Source organism: Vulpes lagopus, chromosome 2 (assembly GCF_018345385.1).
Source record: "Vulpes lagopus strain Blue_001 chromosome 2, ASM1834538v1, whole genome shotgun sequence".
Taxonomy (NCBI): Eukaryota; Metazoa; Chordata; class Mammalia; order Carnivora; family Canidae; genus Vulpes; species Vulpes lagopus.
The window spans coordinates 25,565,024-25,581,677 of NC_054825.1; the positions used below are offsets into that span (position 1 = coordinate 25,565,024).

The following is a 16,654-nucleotide window of genomic DNA, read 5'->3' on the forward strand; positions in this document are numbered from 1 at the left end:
GAAGCAGGCTCCATGCACCGGGAGGCCGACGCAGGATTCGATCCCGGGTCTCCAGGATCGCGCCCTGGGCCAAAGGCAGGCGCCAAACCGCTGCGCCACCCAGGGATCCCTTGTTTTTCAGTCCTACTGGCTTTCCTCAACCCTGTGTGGTAGCTGAATGACAAGGATCGGGTTACTTAACTCAAGTTGCTCAATTTCTAAAAGAGGGATAATAATAGTACCTAGCTCACAGAATTGTGTAAGGATTAAATGAGATTATAATGTATATTTGATACCTAACACATAATAAACAGTTATTGGTTATTTTTCCTTCACCTTAAAAGCTGTTCTGTAAATGTTTGATAAAGTCCAATTATGATGTTCAGGGTGATCTCAAGACTGGAATATGAAACTAATCTAATTGGATATCTCAAGTAAGATCATGAAACATGGTGGGAGTGGGTGGAAGTAGAAGATAACTAAGAATGGTTACTATTTTTTTTAATTATTTAAAAGATTTTATTTATTTTGAGAGAGAAAGTGTGTGTGCAAGAGAGCATGAACAAGGGGAGGGGCTCCCAGCTAGCAGGGAGCCTAATGCAGGGCTTGATCCTGAGATCCTGGGATCATAACCTGAGTGGATGGCAGATGCTTAAGAGACTGAGCCACCCAGGTGACCCAGCATATTTTTTTTTAAGATTTTGTTTTATTTTTTTAAGTAATCTCTACATCCAATGTGAGACTCGAACTCACAACCCCAAGATCAAGAGCTGCATGCTTCACCAACTAAACCAGCCAGGTGCCCTTTTTTTTTTTTTTTTTTTTTTTTTTTTAAGATTTGGTTAGCGTTTACCTAATACTGATCAATATAGAGAAAACCTGAATCTCATGTGCACACTTATGATATGGGGAGAATTTGCATTTTCCTTAGGATCATTCAACTAATTTTTCTGATTCAGTATTCGTTAAATAACCTGATAATTAATTGGCAAATAATTGAGTTCTTAGATGAAAGATGCCATGAATAACACATTCAGGCATGTTTATTTTTCCCTGGAAAGTTGTCTTACTCTCTTACAAATAGTAAATTAACATTCTGATGTATTTGTTAGTCTCAAGAATCTGATCCTGGGAACTGGATCTGCTTCTACAGCTGAAGCCCAGATACTGGGACTCACTAAAATAACTTTCCTTTTGTAGGGTCTACCTTTCAACTACCTTTGTCTCTTAAGTGCAAAAAAGTGTGGATTGGGACTTCAGACAAGGTTACTTCAAATAGATTGGTTTTCCTGTTATGCCACAATAGAGATAAGTATATTGAGTAACTGCAAGGCCCACTTTTAATTTTTGTTGCTCTTTTCCCCTGTCTTTTTAATCCCTACTCCCATTCTTCTATTCTCTTCCTGGGATGTTTTAAGAAGTCTAGTGTCAATCTGTATCGTTTTCCTTTACAGAAGAGCTACTCTTTCTCTCTGAATGTGTCTTTTTCTTCTTCCATGTTATTTCATTTTACTTTAATGTAAAGTAAAGTAAACATAAAGCCACTGGTGGCTCAGTGGTTGAGCATCTGCCTTCGGCTCAGGGTGTGATCCCAGGATCCAAGGATCGAGTCCCACTTCGGGCTCCTTGCAGGGAGCCTGCTTCTCTCTCTCCCCCCACCCCCCCCCATGAATAAATAAATCTTTTTTTAAAAGTCTATCTCCCTGAAAGCTTGTTTCTACCCACTTTCTCTTCCTTTGATAATAGCTGTATTCCAGCCTTTAACAAATATCATCATTTTTCCTACAAAAATAAGCCACATCATAGAAAGGAGGACAAAGAAAAACTATATTAATCCCAATACTCTAACATAACATGGATATCATTGTGTCACTATTTTTTTCACAATTGTAACCATATGTATTTCTATCATGTTATTATATTCTTCATAATCATCATTTTAATGATTGCACAGAATTCTAACAGAGACAGTCATAATTTTTCATGACTTATTTAATCATTTCCTCACTGAAAAATATTTAAATTATGCCCCAATCATACCATAAACAATGATAAACTACTTTTTCATTTATTTCTTAGGTAGAGACTCCCAGAGTAGGATTGCTAAAAGATGAAAAGGTGTAAATATTCTTCAAAGTCTTTATATATGGGGGATCCCTGGGTGGCTCAGCGGTTTAGCACCTGCCTTCGGCCCAGGGCGTGATCCTGGAGTCCTGGGATCAAGTCCCATGTTGGGCTCCCTGCATGGAGCCTGCTTCTCCCTCTGCCTCTCTCTCTCTCTCTCTCTCTCTCTCTCTCTCTCTCTCTTTCTGTCTCTCATGAGTAAATAAAATCTTTAAAAAAAAAAAAAAAGTCTTGATATATGTTAACAAGTTGCTTTGTTTAAAGTTGTACTAATTAAACTGTCCTTACCAATAAGAGGGCCTATTTTCATGGCATCCTTATGTTTCATTGTTTACCGTTGCTTAAAATAAAATAATAAGTTGTCTGTTTCAAGTGTGACCAAAATGTAAATGTTTATACCTTCAGACCCACCAATTCCAATGCTAGAATTATGGAAATAATCTGGTAAGCATGTGCAAGGATCTCCACTATAGACTATGACAGTGTGATACCAGGTATCTTTTTCTTTAAGATTCATTAGTTTATTTGAAGGGGGGGGACACACAGGGAGAGGGAAGGGCAGAGGGAGAGAGAAGACCCAAGCAGACTCCCTCCTGAGCACAGAGCCTGATATGGGGCTTGATCTCACAGCCCTGAGATCATAACCTGAGTCAAAATCAAGAATCAGACACTTGGGGCTCCTGGGTGGCTCAGTGGTTGAGCATCTGCCTTCAGCTCAGGGTGTGGTCCAGGAGTCCCAGGATCGAGTCCCACATTGGGCTTCCGGCAAGGAGCCTGCTTCTCTCTCTGCCTCTCTCTCTGTGCCATGAATGAATGAATGAATGAATGAATGAATAGTTTTTTTAAAAAAAGAGTCAGACACTCAACTGACTGAGCCACCCAGGTGTCCCTCTACATTTCCTCTTGATGATTCTCCAGCATCTTAAACATAATATATGCAAAACTGGACTCCACACTGGCTCCTTCTCTGTATTAGTAATTAGCAATACCTTCATCCTGATTTCTTAAGCCAGAAACCCAGGGCTCATTAACTTATATTCAGTCTGCTCCAAGTCCTAGTTTGAAACAGCCCTCTATTCTAACAATTTGTCTCCCTCTTCATTGCCATCATCCTAGACCAAACTATTCACATTAATCATCTGGATTATTGCAGCAGGCTCCTAAAGGGTCTCGTAACTTCTTTTCTTCCCCCTTGTATTCGTTTCTGAAGCTGATTTAACAAATTATCACAAAATTGGTGGCTTTAAACAGAAATCTGAAGTCAAGTTGTCAGAAGGGCAGCATTCCCTCCCAAGGCTCTAGGGAATAACTGGGATTCCTGCATCTTCTACCTTCTGATGGTTGCTGGCATCCTTTGGTGTTCCTTGGCTTGTGACAACACCACTCCAATTTCTATCTTCCTACCATCTTCTTTGTGTGTCTCTTTTTTTTTTTTCTCTCTCTCCTAAAAAATTTGTTTTAGGAAGAGAGAGACAGCATGAGTGGGAAGGGTAGAAGGAGAGGGAGAGAAAATCTCCAGCAGACTCCATACTGAGCACAGAGCCCAATGCTGGGCTGGGCTCAATCCCAGGACCCTGAGATCTTGACCTGAGCTGAAACCAAGAGTCAGACGCTGAACTGACTGTACCACTCAGGTGCCCTACCGTCTGCCTGTTTCTTTTCTTTTCTTTTTTTTAAGATTTTGTTTATTTATTCATGAGAATACACAGGGAGGAGAGAGAGAGAGGCAGAGACACAGGCAGAGGGAGAAGCAGGCTTCATGCAGGGAGCCCAATGTGGGACTCAGTCCGCGGTCTCCAGGATCACACACTGGGCTGAAGGCGGCGCTAACCCACTGAGCCATCCGGGCTGTCCCCTCTGCCTGTTTCTTTCTTTTTTTTTTTTCCCTCTGCCTGTTTCTTATGAGAACACTTGCCATTGGATTTAGGGCCCACCTCAATAATCCAAGATTCTCTTCTCATCTCAAGATCCTTATTTTTTTAAGATTTTATTTATTTATTCATGAGAAACAGAGAGAGAGGCAGAGACACAGGCAGAGGGAGAAGCGGGCTCCATGCAGGGAGCCCGATGCAGGACCGATCCTGGGACTCCAGGATCATGTCTCGAGCCAGCCAAAGGCAGACAGACACCCAACCGTCCCTCAAGGTCCTTCCTTTTTTTTTTTTTTTTTTTTTTATTCATGAAAGACATAGAGGCAGAGACATAGGCAGAGGGAGAAGCAGGCCCCATACAGGGAGCCTGATGTGGGACTTGATCCCAGGACTCCAGGATCACACCCTGAGCCAAAGGCAGGCGCCCAACCACTGAGCCACCCAGGCGTCCCTGAAATTCAAATTTATTTAAAGTTTTACATGCCTGGAGCACCTGGCTGGCCCAGTCTGTAGAACATGCAACTCATGATCTTGTCCTGAGTTCAAGCCCCACTTTGGGAGTGGAGATTACATTAAAAATTTTTTTTTAAATCTTTAAAATTTTACATGCCTATAACTGCTCAGTGCCTTGCCACTTCAGTTAACATAAATTATTTCCCTTGGGATCCCTGGGTGGCGCAGCAGTTTAGTGCCTGCCTTTGGCCCAGGGCATGATCCTGGAGACCCGGGATCGAATCCCACATCGGGCTCCCGGTGCATGGAGCCTGCTTCTCCCTCTGCCTATGTCTCTGCCTCTCTCTCTCTCTCTCTCTCTGTGTGTGTGACTATCGTAAATAAATAAAAAAAATTAAAAAAATAAAAAATAAAAAAAAAGAGAGAGAGAGAACATATGATTTGTAGGACTTGAGCACCAGTACAGAATTTTAGATTATTATCCATATGATCCTTGAAATCAAGACAAAGCTATGAGTTTCAGGAACCCTCATTATATTAGCAAATTAGCACAAGAAATAGGTATAAATAATATCTTCAAGTCCTGACTTTATATTTTTTAAGATTTTATTTATTTATTCATGAGAGACACAGAGAGAGAGAGGCAAAGACACAGGCAAAGGGAGAAGCAGGCTCCATGCAAGGAGCCCGATGTGGGACTCGATCCTGGGACTCCAGGATCATGACCCGGGCCAAAGGCAGGCACTAAACGGCTGAGTCATCCAGGGATCCCCTTTAAGTCTTGACCTTGATTGGAGTCTATCTTTTGGGTCAGAATTGTATCCATAATTATTTATATGACATATATATTTGATGATTTGAAACTGCTTTAATAATACTTTTTGAAATTAATATTGATACCAGAAAGTCCTCTGTTGGTTTTGGTTTTTTTTTTAGTTGTTTTTTTTTAGTTTTTTATTTTATTTAAGCAATCTCTATACCCAACATGGGACTCAAACTCATAGTCCTGAGATCAAGACTCACATGCTCTTCTGACTGAGCCAGCCAGGTGTCTCAGCCCTTTGGGTTTTGTTTGGTTCGCTGGTTGTTTTTGTTATTGTTGTTGTTATTGTTTCTAAGATTTTATTTATTCATTTGAGGGAGAGAGAGAAAGCACAAGCTGGGGGAGAGGCAAAGGGAGAGGGAGAAATAGACTCCCTGCTGAGCAGGGAACCAGATTCAGGTCTCCATCCCAGGACCTAGAGATCATGACCTGAGCTGAAGGCAGATGTTTAATGGACTGAGCCCCGCAGGAGCCCAGCCCTTTGTTTTTAATCTGCTTTTAAAAATTAAAGTCTTTGGTGAATTATTTACTTACAAACAAAGAACACCAGGAAATCAATCAAGGAACATTTATGGATTTCTTGATTCCCCAATCAGTTCCACAATATTAGTCATGGATCTGCTTTAAAAATTTCGTAGGGGATGCCTGGGTGGCTCAGCAGTTTGGCCCCTGCCTTTGGCCCAGGGCGTGATCTTGGAGTCCCAGGATTGAGTCCCATGTCTGGCTCCCTGCATGGAGCCTGCTTCTCCCTCTTCCTGTGTTTCTCATGAATAAATAAATTAAATCTTTAAAAATAAATAAATAAATAAATAAATAAATAAAATTTCGTGCCCAGAGACCCATTATCCTTCACAACCGATCTCTGTCATCTCCTAGTGAATTAATACGTGAAACTTTCGTAACGGTTTTTAGACATGATTTTTTTTTTCTGAGTAGGCTCTACACCCAGCATGGTGCTCAAATTCACAACTGCAAGAACAAGAGTCACAATGCTCCAGTGACTGAGCCAGCCAGGCACCCCTAGATATGATTTTCTGTTTGAAATGTCAAAGCAATGCTTCCCCTCAAAAAACTCAGTTCTAAAGCATCTTGGTCTAATCATCATACAAGGAGTACAATTACTGATTGTGTTAGATCCACTTTTGCTGTTTTACATTTCCACCATTTTAACAAGTTAGCATCCAGGAGAGTGAAGTTCTCAATCTAGGATATGATTCAATTCTGATGCCTTGTCAAAATGTAAAGGTCTCAGATAAGTGCTCAAAATACAACTTTGATATGGAAACACACTTGGGTCACAATGGAGATACAAGAAATTCTCATTTTATGAAATAGATATGTTCTGGAAGCCCTCGCATATTATAAATATCACATAATTAAGCCATTTACCGTATGGATTAGCTGATCTACCATGGAAACATAACCATTAGGACATATTTATTTATTAAGAGATTTATTACAAGGAATTTCTTTACACAATTGTGGGGGCTTGGGCAGGTATGAAATCTGTAGGGCAGGGATGCCTGGGTGACTCAGCGGTTTAGCGCCACCTTCAGGCCGGGGCCTGATCTTGGGGACCCGGAATCTAGTCCCACATCCGGCTCCCTGCATGGAGCCTGCTGCTCCCTCTGCCTGTGTCTCTGCCTCTCTCTCTGTCTCTCATGAATAAATAAATAAATAAAATCTTAAAAAAAAAATCTGTAGGGCAGACCAATGTGCTGGAAATTCCTGTTAATACTGCAGTCCTCAGGAAGAATTTCTCTTCCAGGGGAATTTCAGTTTTACCTCTAAGGCCTTTAAACTTATTGGATAAGGTCTGTTCAGAATATATAAGATAAAATCTTTTATTTAAAGTCAACCGAGGGGATCCCTGGGTGGCTCAGCAGTTTAGCGCCTGCCTTCGGCCCCGGGTCGTGATCCTAGAGGCCCCATGATCCAATTCCACATCGGGCTCCCTGCATGGAGCCTGCTTCACCCTCTGTGGGTGTCTCTGCCTCTCTCTCTCTCTCTGTGTGTGTGTCTCTCATGAGTAAATAAATAAAATCTTAAAAAAAAAAAAAAGTCAACCGATTGCAGCTGTTAATTATATCTACAAATACCTTCACAGCAATACCTAGGTTAAGTGTTTGAATCACTGTGCACTATAGCCTAGCCAAGATGACACATAAAACTACCTTTTGCACCAGAGGATTGACAAAACCTAAAGATATTTCTGTTTACCAATTAAACAGACACAACCCAGTGATAATAATGCAAGTTCATAATTCATTTGCCGGCTTTGAAAATATGCAATTCTTGGGACGCCTGGGTGACTCAGCAGTTGGGCATCTGCCTTGGGCTCAGACCATGATCCTGGACTTCCAGGATGGAGTCCCGCATCAGGCTTCCTCCGGGGAGCCTGCTTCTCCTTCTGCCTATATCCCTGCCTCTCTCTCTGTGTCTCTCATGAATAAATAAATAAAATCTTTAAAAAAAAAAAAGAAAATATGCAATCCTTGATTGTATTTTTTAAAATTTAGGGATGCTCAATATTTGACGTTATCACGCTATACATAAAATAAAACATTATTATTTTCATATCATACTATTTCAAAATTTAATAATTAAAGCTCATGATACAAGTAATTCTTTTTTATCAAGTAGCTCTTACAATGCTGAGAGCTTAGAAGCTGTGCTTTTATCTAATGTAATCATGTGAAAGGTCTTAACAGTTTTAGGGCCCAGTAAGGAGAGTATCTCAGGTGTCTGTCTCTTTTAATCTCTGCAATGTCCTCTTTGAATATCCTAGGTCTAGTTCCCATTCCCCTCCCTTGAGACTCTCTATTCCTCCATGTGGGAGGAGACATTTCCTTTCTTCACTTTTTGGATCTTGCAAATTTAAGTATCTTAGGTTTGACCAGACTTTGGGGACTGCGGAGGGAGAGGGAGAGCCTAGTCCAGGAGCAACGGGGGCACATCAAATCTGGTTCAATCTTCCCCAAACAAGCATAGTGACTTGACTTCCTCACCATTCCCTAAGAAGTATATATATATATACTACTCCCAAGTTAGCATTAATTTTTTTATTTTTTAAGATTATTTTATTTATATATTTATGAGAGACACAGAGAAAGGGGCAAAGACACAGACAGAGGGAGAAGCAGGCTCCCTGTATGGAGCCAATGTGGGAATCGATCCCAGAACTCCGGGATCACACCGTGAGCCAAAGGCAAATGTTCAACCACTGAGCCACCCAGGAATCCCTAGCATTAATTTTTTTTTTTTTTAAGATTTTTTATTTGAGGGCAGCCCCGGTGGCGCAGCGGTTTAATACCGCCTGCAGCCTGGGGTGTGATCCTGGAGACCCCGGATCGAGTCCCACGTCGGGCTCCCTGCATGGAGCCTGCTTCTCCCTCTGCCTGTGTCTCTGCCTCTCTCTCTCTGTGACTATCATAAATAAATAAAAATTAAAAAAAATAAAAAATAAAAATAAAAAAAGATTTTTTTATTTGAGAGAGCGAGTGAGAGAGAGCGTGAGCTGGGGGAGAGGCAGAAGCAGGCTCCCCACTGAGCTGGGAGACTGATGCAGGCCTCCTATCCCAGGATCCTGGGATTATCACCTGTGTGGTAGGCAGAGGCGCTTAATTCGCTGAGCCACCCAGGGATCCTCCAAATTAGCATTAATTTTACTCAGCAAACACACATTGTCTTTCAAATGTGATTTTTCCCTCAGCATTATTTTGTAAAGTAGCGTTTGACTCCTTTCTGAATGTGGCTTGCAAGCATCTTGACATTAGCTGTCTCTATGTTCGTAAGCAAGAATAAAATACACCAACCCCAAATATCTTTCCTAAAAAAAATTGGAGTTGGGGGTGGACGTTCCTGAATAGGTCTGTTTCTGCTACAGCAGACTTCCAGTAAATGCTTGTTGAACTAAATATGATGGACTTCCCTCTGTGTGATGAGGACTCGTGTATGGTCTTCGAATGGCAATTAAATTTCCATCCTGTGGCAATACAAGATTTAATTCCTCCAAATAAACGTACGTATTTCAAAACAGACGTCATACCTTCTAAGGGAAATAATCTTGGATGAAAGAAATGCACAATCGCTACTCAAATTTAAATTATTGTTCATAATACATCATTATATTACCTATTTCAGTGTTCTGCGCATCAATTGATGCAGACAGAATACTGCTGTTTGGAACGGTACCAATTTTGTCATTTTTAAAAGAGAGTAAAGGGTGTCGGGTTCGCTAAGCCGGTAGAGCCCGAGACTCTGATCTCAGGTTTGCAAGTTCGAGCCCCAGTTTGGGTACAGAGATTACTTTAAAAAAAAAAAAAAAAAGGAAATAAAGAGATGGTCAGCCTTGGGTGAGATTCTTCTAAACGCGACCCGCAAGCCCCGCCCTCTGTGCAGAGCAGCTCCGCGCACGCCGGCCAGGTCTAGGTGAGGGGCGGTGAACCACATTTCCCAGCGGGCCCTGCAGGTCTCCCGCGCCTGCGCACTGGCAGCCCAGGCAGGTAGGCAGAAGTCCCGCGCTACCCAGCCGCCGGGGTTCGTCTCCCCGGGTCTCTGCCCCCCGCATGGAGAGGGTCTCGGTGGCCGCCGGCAGCGCGGGCGTCGGCCAGGCCGAGGGCGCTGGAGCCATGCCGCCCCCGCCTGCCGTCTCCCCGCCTGCTCTCACCCCGGCACCCGCAGCGTGTGAGGAGGGCCCGCCGCCCTTGCCCGAGGCGGGGGCTCCAGGCTGCTCGGGCTCCCGGCCCCCGGAGTTGGAGCCGGAGCGCAGCCTGGGCCGCCTGAGGGGCCGCTTCGAGGACGAGGACGACGAGTTGGAAGAAGATGAGGAGCTGGAGGAAGAGGAGGAGGAGGAGGAGGAAGAGATGAGCCACTTCTCGCTGAGGCTGGAGGGGGGTCGGCCGGACTCCGAGGACGAGGAGGAGGTATTGGTAGCGGGGCCTGAGGGGCCTGAGGGGCCTGAGGGGCCTGAGGAGCCTGAGGGGCCTGAGGGGCCTGAGGGGCCCAGGCAGCCCTCCCGTCTCGGCGCCGGGCCGCGTCGGCAGCTCGCCCTGCAGCCCCGGGCGCTCGGCGTCCACCTCACCCCTCCCTCTCAACCTGCCCAGGCGTGTGGCTACGCCGCTCCGCGCCCGATTCCCTGCCGACCACTGAGGCTCCCCGAGTCCCGCTCGGTTTCTCTGTAAATAATCATTCAGTTATGCCAGGCGGGTGGGCGCCAGCGGTGTAGGGCGCCTGCCTTGCGAGAGCTTACAGTCGGACAGGAAAACCAGTCCATTTCTGACGGAGGCTGAGAGGGTGGTACCTTCCCCGTCTCCTCAGCCTCTTGCTGGGAAGGGTTTTTTGTTTTTTTGTTGTTTGGTTGGTTGGTTGGTTGGTTGGTTGGTTTTTTTAATGTGGTAGCGCATATTCTACCAAGCTGGGCAACACCTAGCCGCTCAGAATCGATACATTAGGCGTAAACATCAGTATCTGGAAAGTTTACCCATTTTGTAAGTCATTGGTGAAGGGAGACGCCCCTCATCAGGCAATACACAATATATCCGAAAGAATGAAATCTTTTTTTGAAACATTGGTTTGTATTGTTATTGTAACTTTCGGCAGGATTTTGAAAGGTTGGAGGTACTGCAACATGTTTCCGTGTTGCAAAGCAAGACACATTGTTCATAATGAAATATGGGGATTATGGCTTTAAGAACTTGAGAAGGCAGGGACTTGCGTTTTTAAAACTATTTCCATTGCATTTGCAGCGCCTGATTAATCTCTCTGAGCTGACACCATACATCTTGTGTTCCATTTGCAAAGGTTACTTAATAGACGCAACTACCATTACAGAATGCCTTCATACGTGTAAGCATATAGTTCACATTTCGAATAAATACATTCATTCAGTTTTTGAAATGGGTTTAAAGCATCCTAATGTAAACATTTTCTTTTTCAACAGTTTGTAAAAGCTGCATTGTAAGACATTTTTACTATAGCAACAGATGTCCAAAATGCAACATAGTAGTACATCAGACACAACCTCTTTATAACATAAGGTAAGAGAAATATATAACCAGAAATTGTATTTTTAAATACACTTTTTCTGGAAGCTTCTAGTTGTGTAGTTGGGAATAAATTCTTGACCTGTTTCAAAAAGGGAACTACATATTCTCTGAAATACATACAGAACACTTACTGTGTACCAGGCACTGTGATAGCTGCTGGGAACAAAAAAATAAAAAAGCACAGGCCTCTCTTTTTGAGGATTCTAATTCCATCAGTCAAGTTAATGAGGCTAGTTTAGGCTTGTCGTTTTGGGGATATTTAGAACTCCACTTTTTAAAACTAATGCCTGAAACGACTGGCCTCTTTAGAAAAACCTGTTTGTCATAGGTCATTGTGGTTTTTTTTTTTTTTTCTTCAAATTTTCAGTTCATACTCCGTTTCCCAAGGGAAGAAACATACTAAATAAAAGTGGATTGCTTTCATTTATTCAGCGTATACTATTACACTTTTATTACCTTTATAGAAGAATGCTTTGCAGATGATGCACAAAAGTTCAAAATACAGTCTCTGCAAGGGAATAAGACCAGTACACGTGGAACAGTTTAGCAAACCATTCAAGAATCTATGATTACTTATGATTACATATAACTAATTACTTGAGGTTATCTCAGGTGAGAACCAGTGCTACCTAAAAGTAATTCACCTCTGAAAAAGGAATTATCCACTCCCAAGACAAAACAGTTGCAAAGAGCATCATTCATTCTCACTCTGTACCAAAATGCATTTTGCTGAATTCTGAGGTATTCTCCATCCTTTCCTTTTATTAGGTTGGATCGACAATTACAAGACATAGTGTACAAATTAGTGATCAATCTAGAGGAAAGTAAGTTTGTTTTATTACATAGTTTTGAATCCCAGCATCTCTGCTAACTCTCCTAGTTACATTTTAAGTGTAATTTAGTCTGTGTTTTATCATTTTTTAGGAGAAAAAAAGCAAATGCATGATTTCTATAAAGAAAGAGGTCTAGAAGTACCTAAACCTGGTAAGTTTGGGTGTATATCATAATGTATTTATAGATTAAAGAATACTAACTCAATAAAATTTACTCCCTTTGAGGTTCTTTTTGGTGATAGCTGGTTATTTTATGATCAAAGAGAGAGATTATGAAGGTAATGATGTAGTATAATCCAACTTAATTATGTGTAGAAAATTAAAGAGTATAGGCTCTGGAGCTAGATTTTCTGAGTTTGATCCTACCTCTGCCACTTTACTTTCTGTGTGACTTTGGCAAATTACTTCAATGTCTCAATTTCCAGGGCAGCCCCGGTGGCGCAGCGGTTTAGTGCCGCCTGCAGCCCGGGGTGTGATCCTGGAGACCCGGGATCGAGTCCCACGTCGGGCTCCCTGCATGGAGCCTGCTTCTCTCTCTGCCTGTGTCTCTGCCTCTCTTTCGCTCTCTCTGAATAAATAAATAAATAAATCTTTTAAAAAAATGTCTCAATTTCCTCATCTATAAAGTAGGGATAGTGATAGCACTTCATGAAATTATTATAAGGATGCGTTCGGTAATGCAAAGCACTTAAAACGGTGCCTGGAACATAGTAACTGTTCAAATAGTTTTTGTGATCATGGTAATGTCACAGTATAGAAGTTAGATAAATGTGTATTTAAATCTTTGTTCTTCCACTTACTATATATTGCCTAATCTCACTTAAACAGTAATCTCAGTTTCTTTATAGTTTTAACTGTAAAAAAAAAAAAAAAAAAGTAGCAGTATGCTTTTGTTATGGGATTATAATAAGGCTTAAATGAGAATGTGCATATACAATGCTTAAGTATGAGCCCTGAACCCTGGCACATAGTAGTGTATATATATGTTGTGTTATGATGAGCTCTCTCTGTGGCCCTGGTAAACCAGCTACATATGTCTGTCTGCCTTCCATTGTGGAGTGATCCCCAGGAGCAATTTCACCGGTTTTGACAGATTAGTTAATGTTATTAAAGAAAAGGAGATTGAGCGCTTTATGATCTCTTAAATCGTCAGTGTAGTTATAATATCTGTAATTATTTTTCAGAGATCTCAATTTGTGAAATTTGTATTCTAATTCAACTTTTTTCTTTGGCTATTAAATAGCTGTTCCACAGCCAGTTCCCTCAAGCAAAGGAAGATCTAAGAAAGTCTTAGAATCAGTGTTTCGTATTCCACCTGAACTTGATATGTCTTTATTACTAGAGTTCATTGGGTGAGTATCCTAAACCTATACCTCTTAACCTTAAAATAAAGAATTTGGTAAGTTCCAACATTATGAAATCATCCTGAACTCAGGTAAAATCAAATTTTTCTGATATCCTTTTAAAAATTAATCATGAAAAATCTAAGACTTAGAAAAAGATCTAAAGAACTACAACCATTTGTATCACCATCATCTGGCTTAAGAAATAACCCACGCTAGCATAGTGGAAGTCCTTTGGCTACCTCTTCCAGTTCACTCCCACTTTTCTTAGAGGTTGATAACCACTGTTCTAAAAATAATAATTGCCATTCCCATGGTTTTTAAAATATGTTTATCTCATGTATCAATGCTTAAGCAATATGTAGAATTGCTTTTGTCCATTTAAAAACTTTAAATGGTATCACTGTTTTCCAACTTGCTTTTTTTTTTTTTTCCAACTTTTTTTCACTCAACATTGTGTGATTCATCCATGTGAAAATTTGTAGCTCTAGTTCATTCATGCTAACCATTGCCTGGTATTCCCTTAAAATAAGTATAACATAATTTATCTTTTTCTTGTACTGTTGAATATTTAGCTTATATCTAGGTGTTTTTGTTATTATAAACAATGTTGCTTTAAATACTTGTGTACATATCTTCTTGTATATATGTGAGATAGTTCTCTAAGAGTACAGATTTGCTAAGTGTTAGCATATGTTTGTTTTTAACTTTGCTTGGTTTTGCCAAATTGTGTTCTAAAGTATTGGGTATCTTTCCAATTCATATACATTGCTTCTTTCAAACATTGTATGTAGCATATGGTATACTCCCTTATAGTGCAACATTGTTAAACACTATCATGATAACAGAGTTGGCATGTATCAAACTACAGTTTTCAAAATACTTAGTTTTCAGAATAAACTAAAACGCCTTTTTTAGAAAATCTAGATTTTCCATTTTATGTCACTGATGACTATTCTACTTTTCAGCTATTTCCTCCTTATAATTTTAGGTTCCCTATATCACTTATTTAGTATCTAACTTGTGCTATGTTGTATTTATCCCTTTATGTAGTCACCCTATGTTCTCAACTGATATTAAGGACCCTTAAGAGGCCAAAAACGTTTCTCATGCCTACACAAATCCCATGTAGTAGTGGTTGATAATGAAATAAAAATCCCTTTGGAGGAATGAACAGAAACTATGTAATCCAAAACTTTAAACCAGCAATTTCTGATAAGGAATGTGTTCCAATCTAGATGTCCAAAAAGAGATCTGGTTAAATAATGGTGTATAGCGCGTATGTGCTAATATAATAGTGTATGTGCTGATATGGAACAATCTCCAAAATAAGAGAATACATAGTGTGTGCCTATTTATTTTAAAGAGAGTGGTGGAAAATATGTGCATATACATGTTATACCTGCACAGACTATTCTTGGAAGGACATATAAGAAAATGCTAATAATACATATTTTGAAAAGTGACAGGGATGCAAAGATAGCAAATATGTATTGAGTATGCCACCATTACCTCTTCCTTTGCCCACTGCAGAAATCAATAATTAATCATGGCAGGCTTTCTGATGAGCGAGACTTGACCACAGTACTCAAAGCAGTCATTACCACTTACCACACTTATTACATTATTAGTACATTCCCTGCTGTAGAAAAAAGAGCCCTCGTGTGCTTTCCTGGTTACGAGTTTCAGGGAGGCTGAGGCTCAGGTGGACTTGATTCAGGTCCACCAGAAACCCACTGCCATGCCGAGGAAAGCATTGCTGCTGGATTGCGTAATAGACATTAATACTGCTTTATAAGAGGTGCAGAAGACCACTCTCATCTGTGCTGGCCTAGCACGTGGAATTTGCGAAGCTGCCAAAGCCTAGACAAGCACCAGGCCTATCTGTGTGCCTGCATCCAACTGTGATGAGCCTATGTGTGTCAAGTTGGTGGAGGCCCTTTATGCTGAACATCAGATCAACCTAATTAAGGTTGATGACAGCATGAAACTAGGGAAATGTGTGGGCCTCTATAAAACTGACAGAAAGGGAAAACCCTGTAAGTGGTTGGTTGCAATGTGTGGTTGTTAAGGACTATGGCAAAAGAATCTCAGGCTGATGAGGATGTCATCAAGGAATATTTCCAATGCAAGAAATGAACAAATAAAAAACTTGGTTCTTATTCAAAAAAAAAAAAAAAGGAAAAAAAGAGCCCTCACTTGGAATAAAGAATCTAGATTTAAATCCTAGCTTCTCCGTTATCTGGCTTTGTAAACATTAACAAATTGCTTTTTGTTTATTCACAAGATGTTTACTAAAGTCCTGCTATATATACCAGCTCAACATTCTGCTAGTTGTTGAGAATACAGTTTGAATAAGTCAGCCATGGCCTTTGCCCTCATGGAACTTTTAGTTTTTAACTTCTCAGAGGTTCAGCTTCCCTATCTGTAAAAAGAAAGAATTGAACCTTTTATGTTGATGATTATGATGAGTAGTCTACTAATAATATAGCCCTTTATCTATTTTCAACTGGTTGAGGGGAAGAAAGCTTCCAGTGTGGCAAGGAGTTCTTTTGAAAGAAAGCTTCCAGAGGCAAAGAATCCGTTTGAAGTCACCAGTCCCCAGAGTTAACTACATGGAAGAGCTCTGATGTTACCACAAAAGTCAGGCTACTGAGGGTAACCCATAGGCAGCCCTTTCATGACAGGACAAGTGGCAGGTGAGTTTTAACCTGATGCAAGTACAAAAGCAAATTTGGTCCAGCCATTGACCGCACTTAAGCTAGAAGAGCAAAAAAAAACCGAGGTAGGTTCAGCCTGTGAACAGTGATTTTTCAAACACTAAAATATGAAGTTAGATTCCCCCCCTAATTTGGGTATGCCTTTAGATAATCATGTAGTTCTTTTTTTTTCTTCTTCAGTTTCTGTGTATAAAGTAGAAGATTATAAAAATAAATAGCTTCAGACAGGCAGTACAGTATGTATAGAAAGCATAGACTTTGAAGAGTCTCAGTAACTCAAGGTATATAATCCTTGGGATGTAGCTGAACTTCTCTTATCAGTTTCTGTGTTTCTAAATTGGGAATTTATAATAGCAACGAACAGGATTGTTCTAAGTATCAATTTATGGTATTCCTACCATGTCTAAACTATTATCAATATATGAACATTGAAATAATGCAGGCTAATTCAAAAATAAAAG

The 16,654-nt window shown here is 40.8% G+C and overlaps 1 protein-coding gene and 1 pseudogene across 4 annotated transcripts in view; both read left to right on the top strand.

The window, feature by feature from the left end:
• PCGF6 (polycomb group ring finger 6) overlaps positions 1–16,654 on the top strand; it is a 46,668-nt gene that overhangs the window by 1,488 nt on the left and 28,526 nt on the right. For 3 of the 4 annotated variants that reach the window (XM_041744360.1, XM_041744362.1, XM_041744359.1), the window contains 6 exons: positions 9,140–10,175; positions 10,998–11,097; positions 11,192–11,288; positions 12,066–12,121; positions 12,222–12,281; positions 13,374–13,482. In XM_041744360.1, coding sequence (XP_041600294.1) covers positions 9,819–10,175; positions 10,998–11,097; positions 11,192–11,288; positions 12,066–12,121; positions 12,222–12,281; positions 13,374–13,482 — 779 coding nt within the window. In that variant the 5' untranslated portion in view covers positions 9,140–9,818. Of the gene's footprint in view, positions 1–9,136; positions 10,176–10,997; positions 11,098–11,191; positions 11,289–12,065; positions 12,122–12,221; positions 12,282–13,373; positions 13,483–16,654 lie in introns of all 4 variants that reach the window. The other variant, XM_041744361.1, reaches the window with a different exon arrangement.
• LOC121484736 lies at positions 13,503–16,357 on the top strand (annotated as a pseudogene).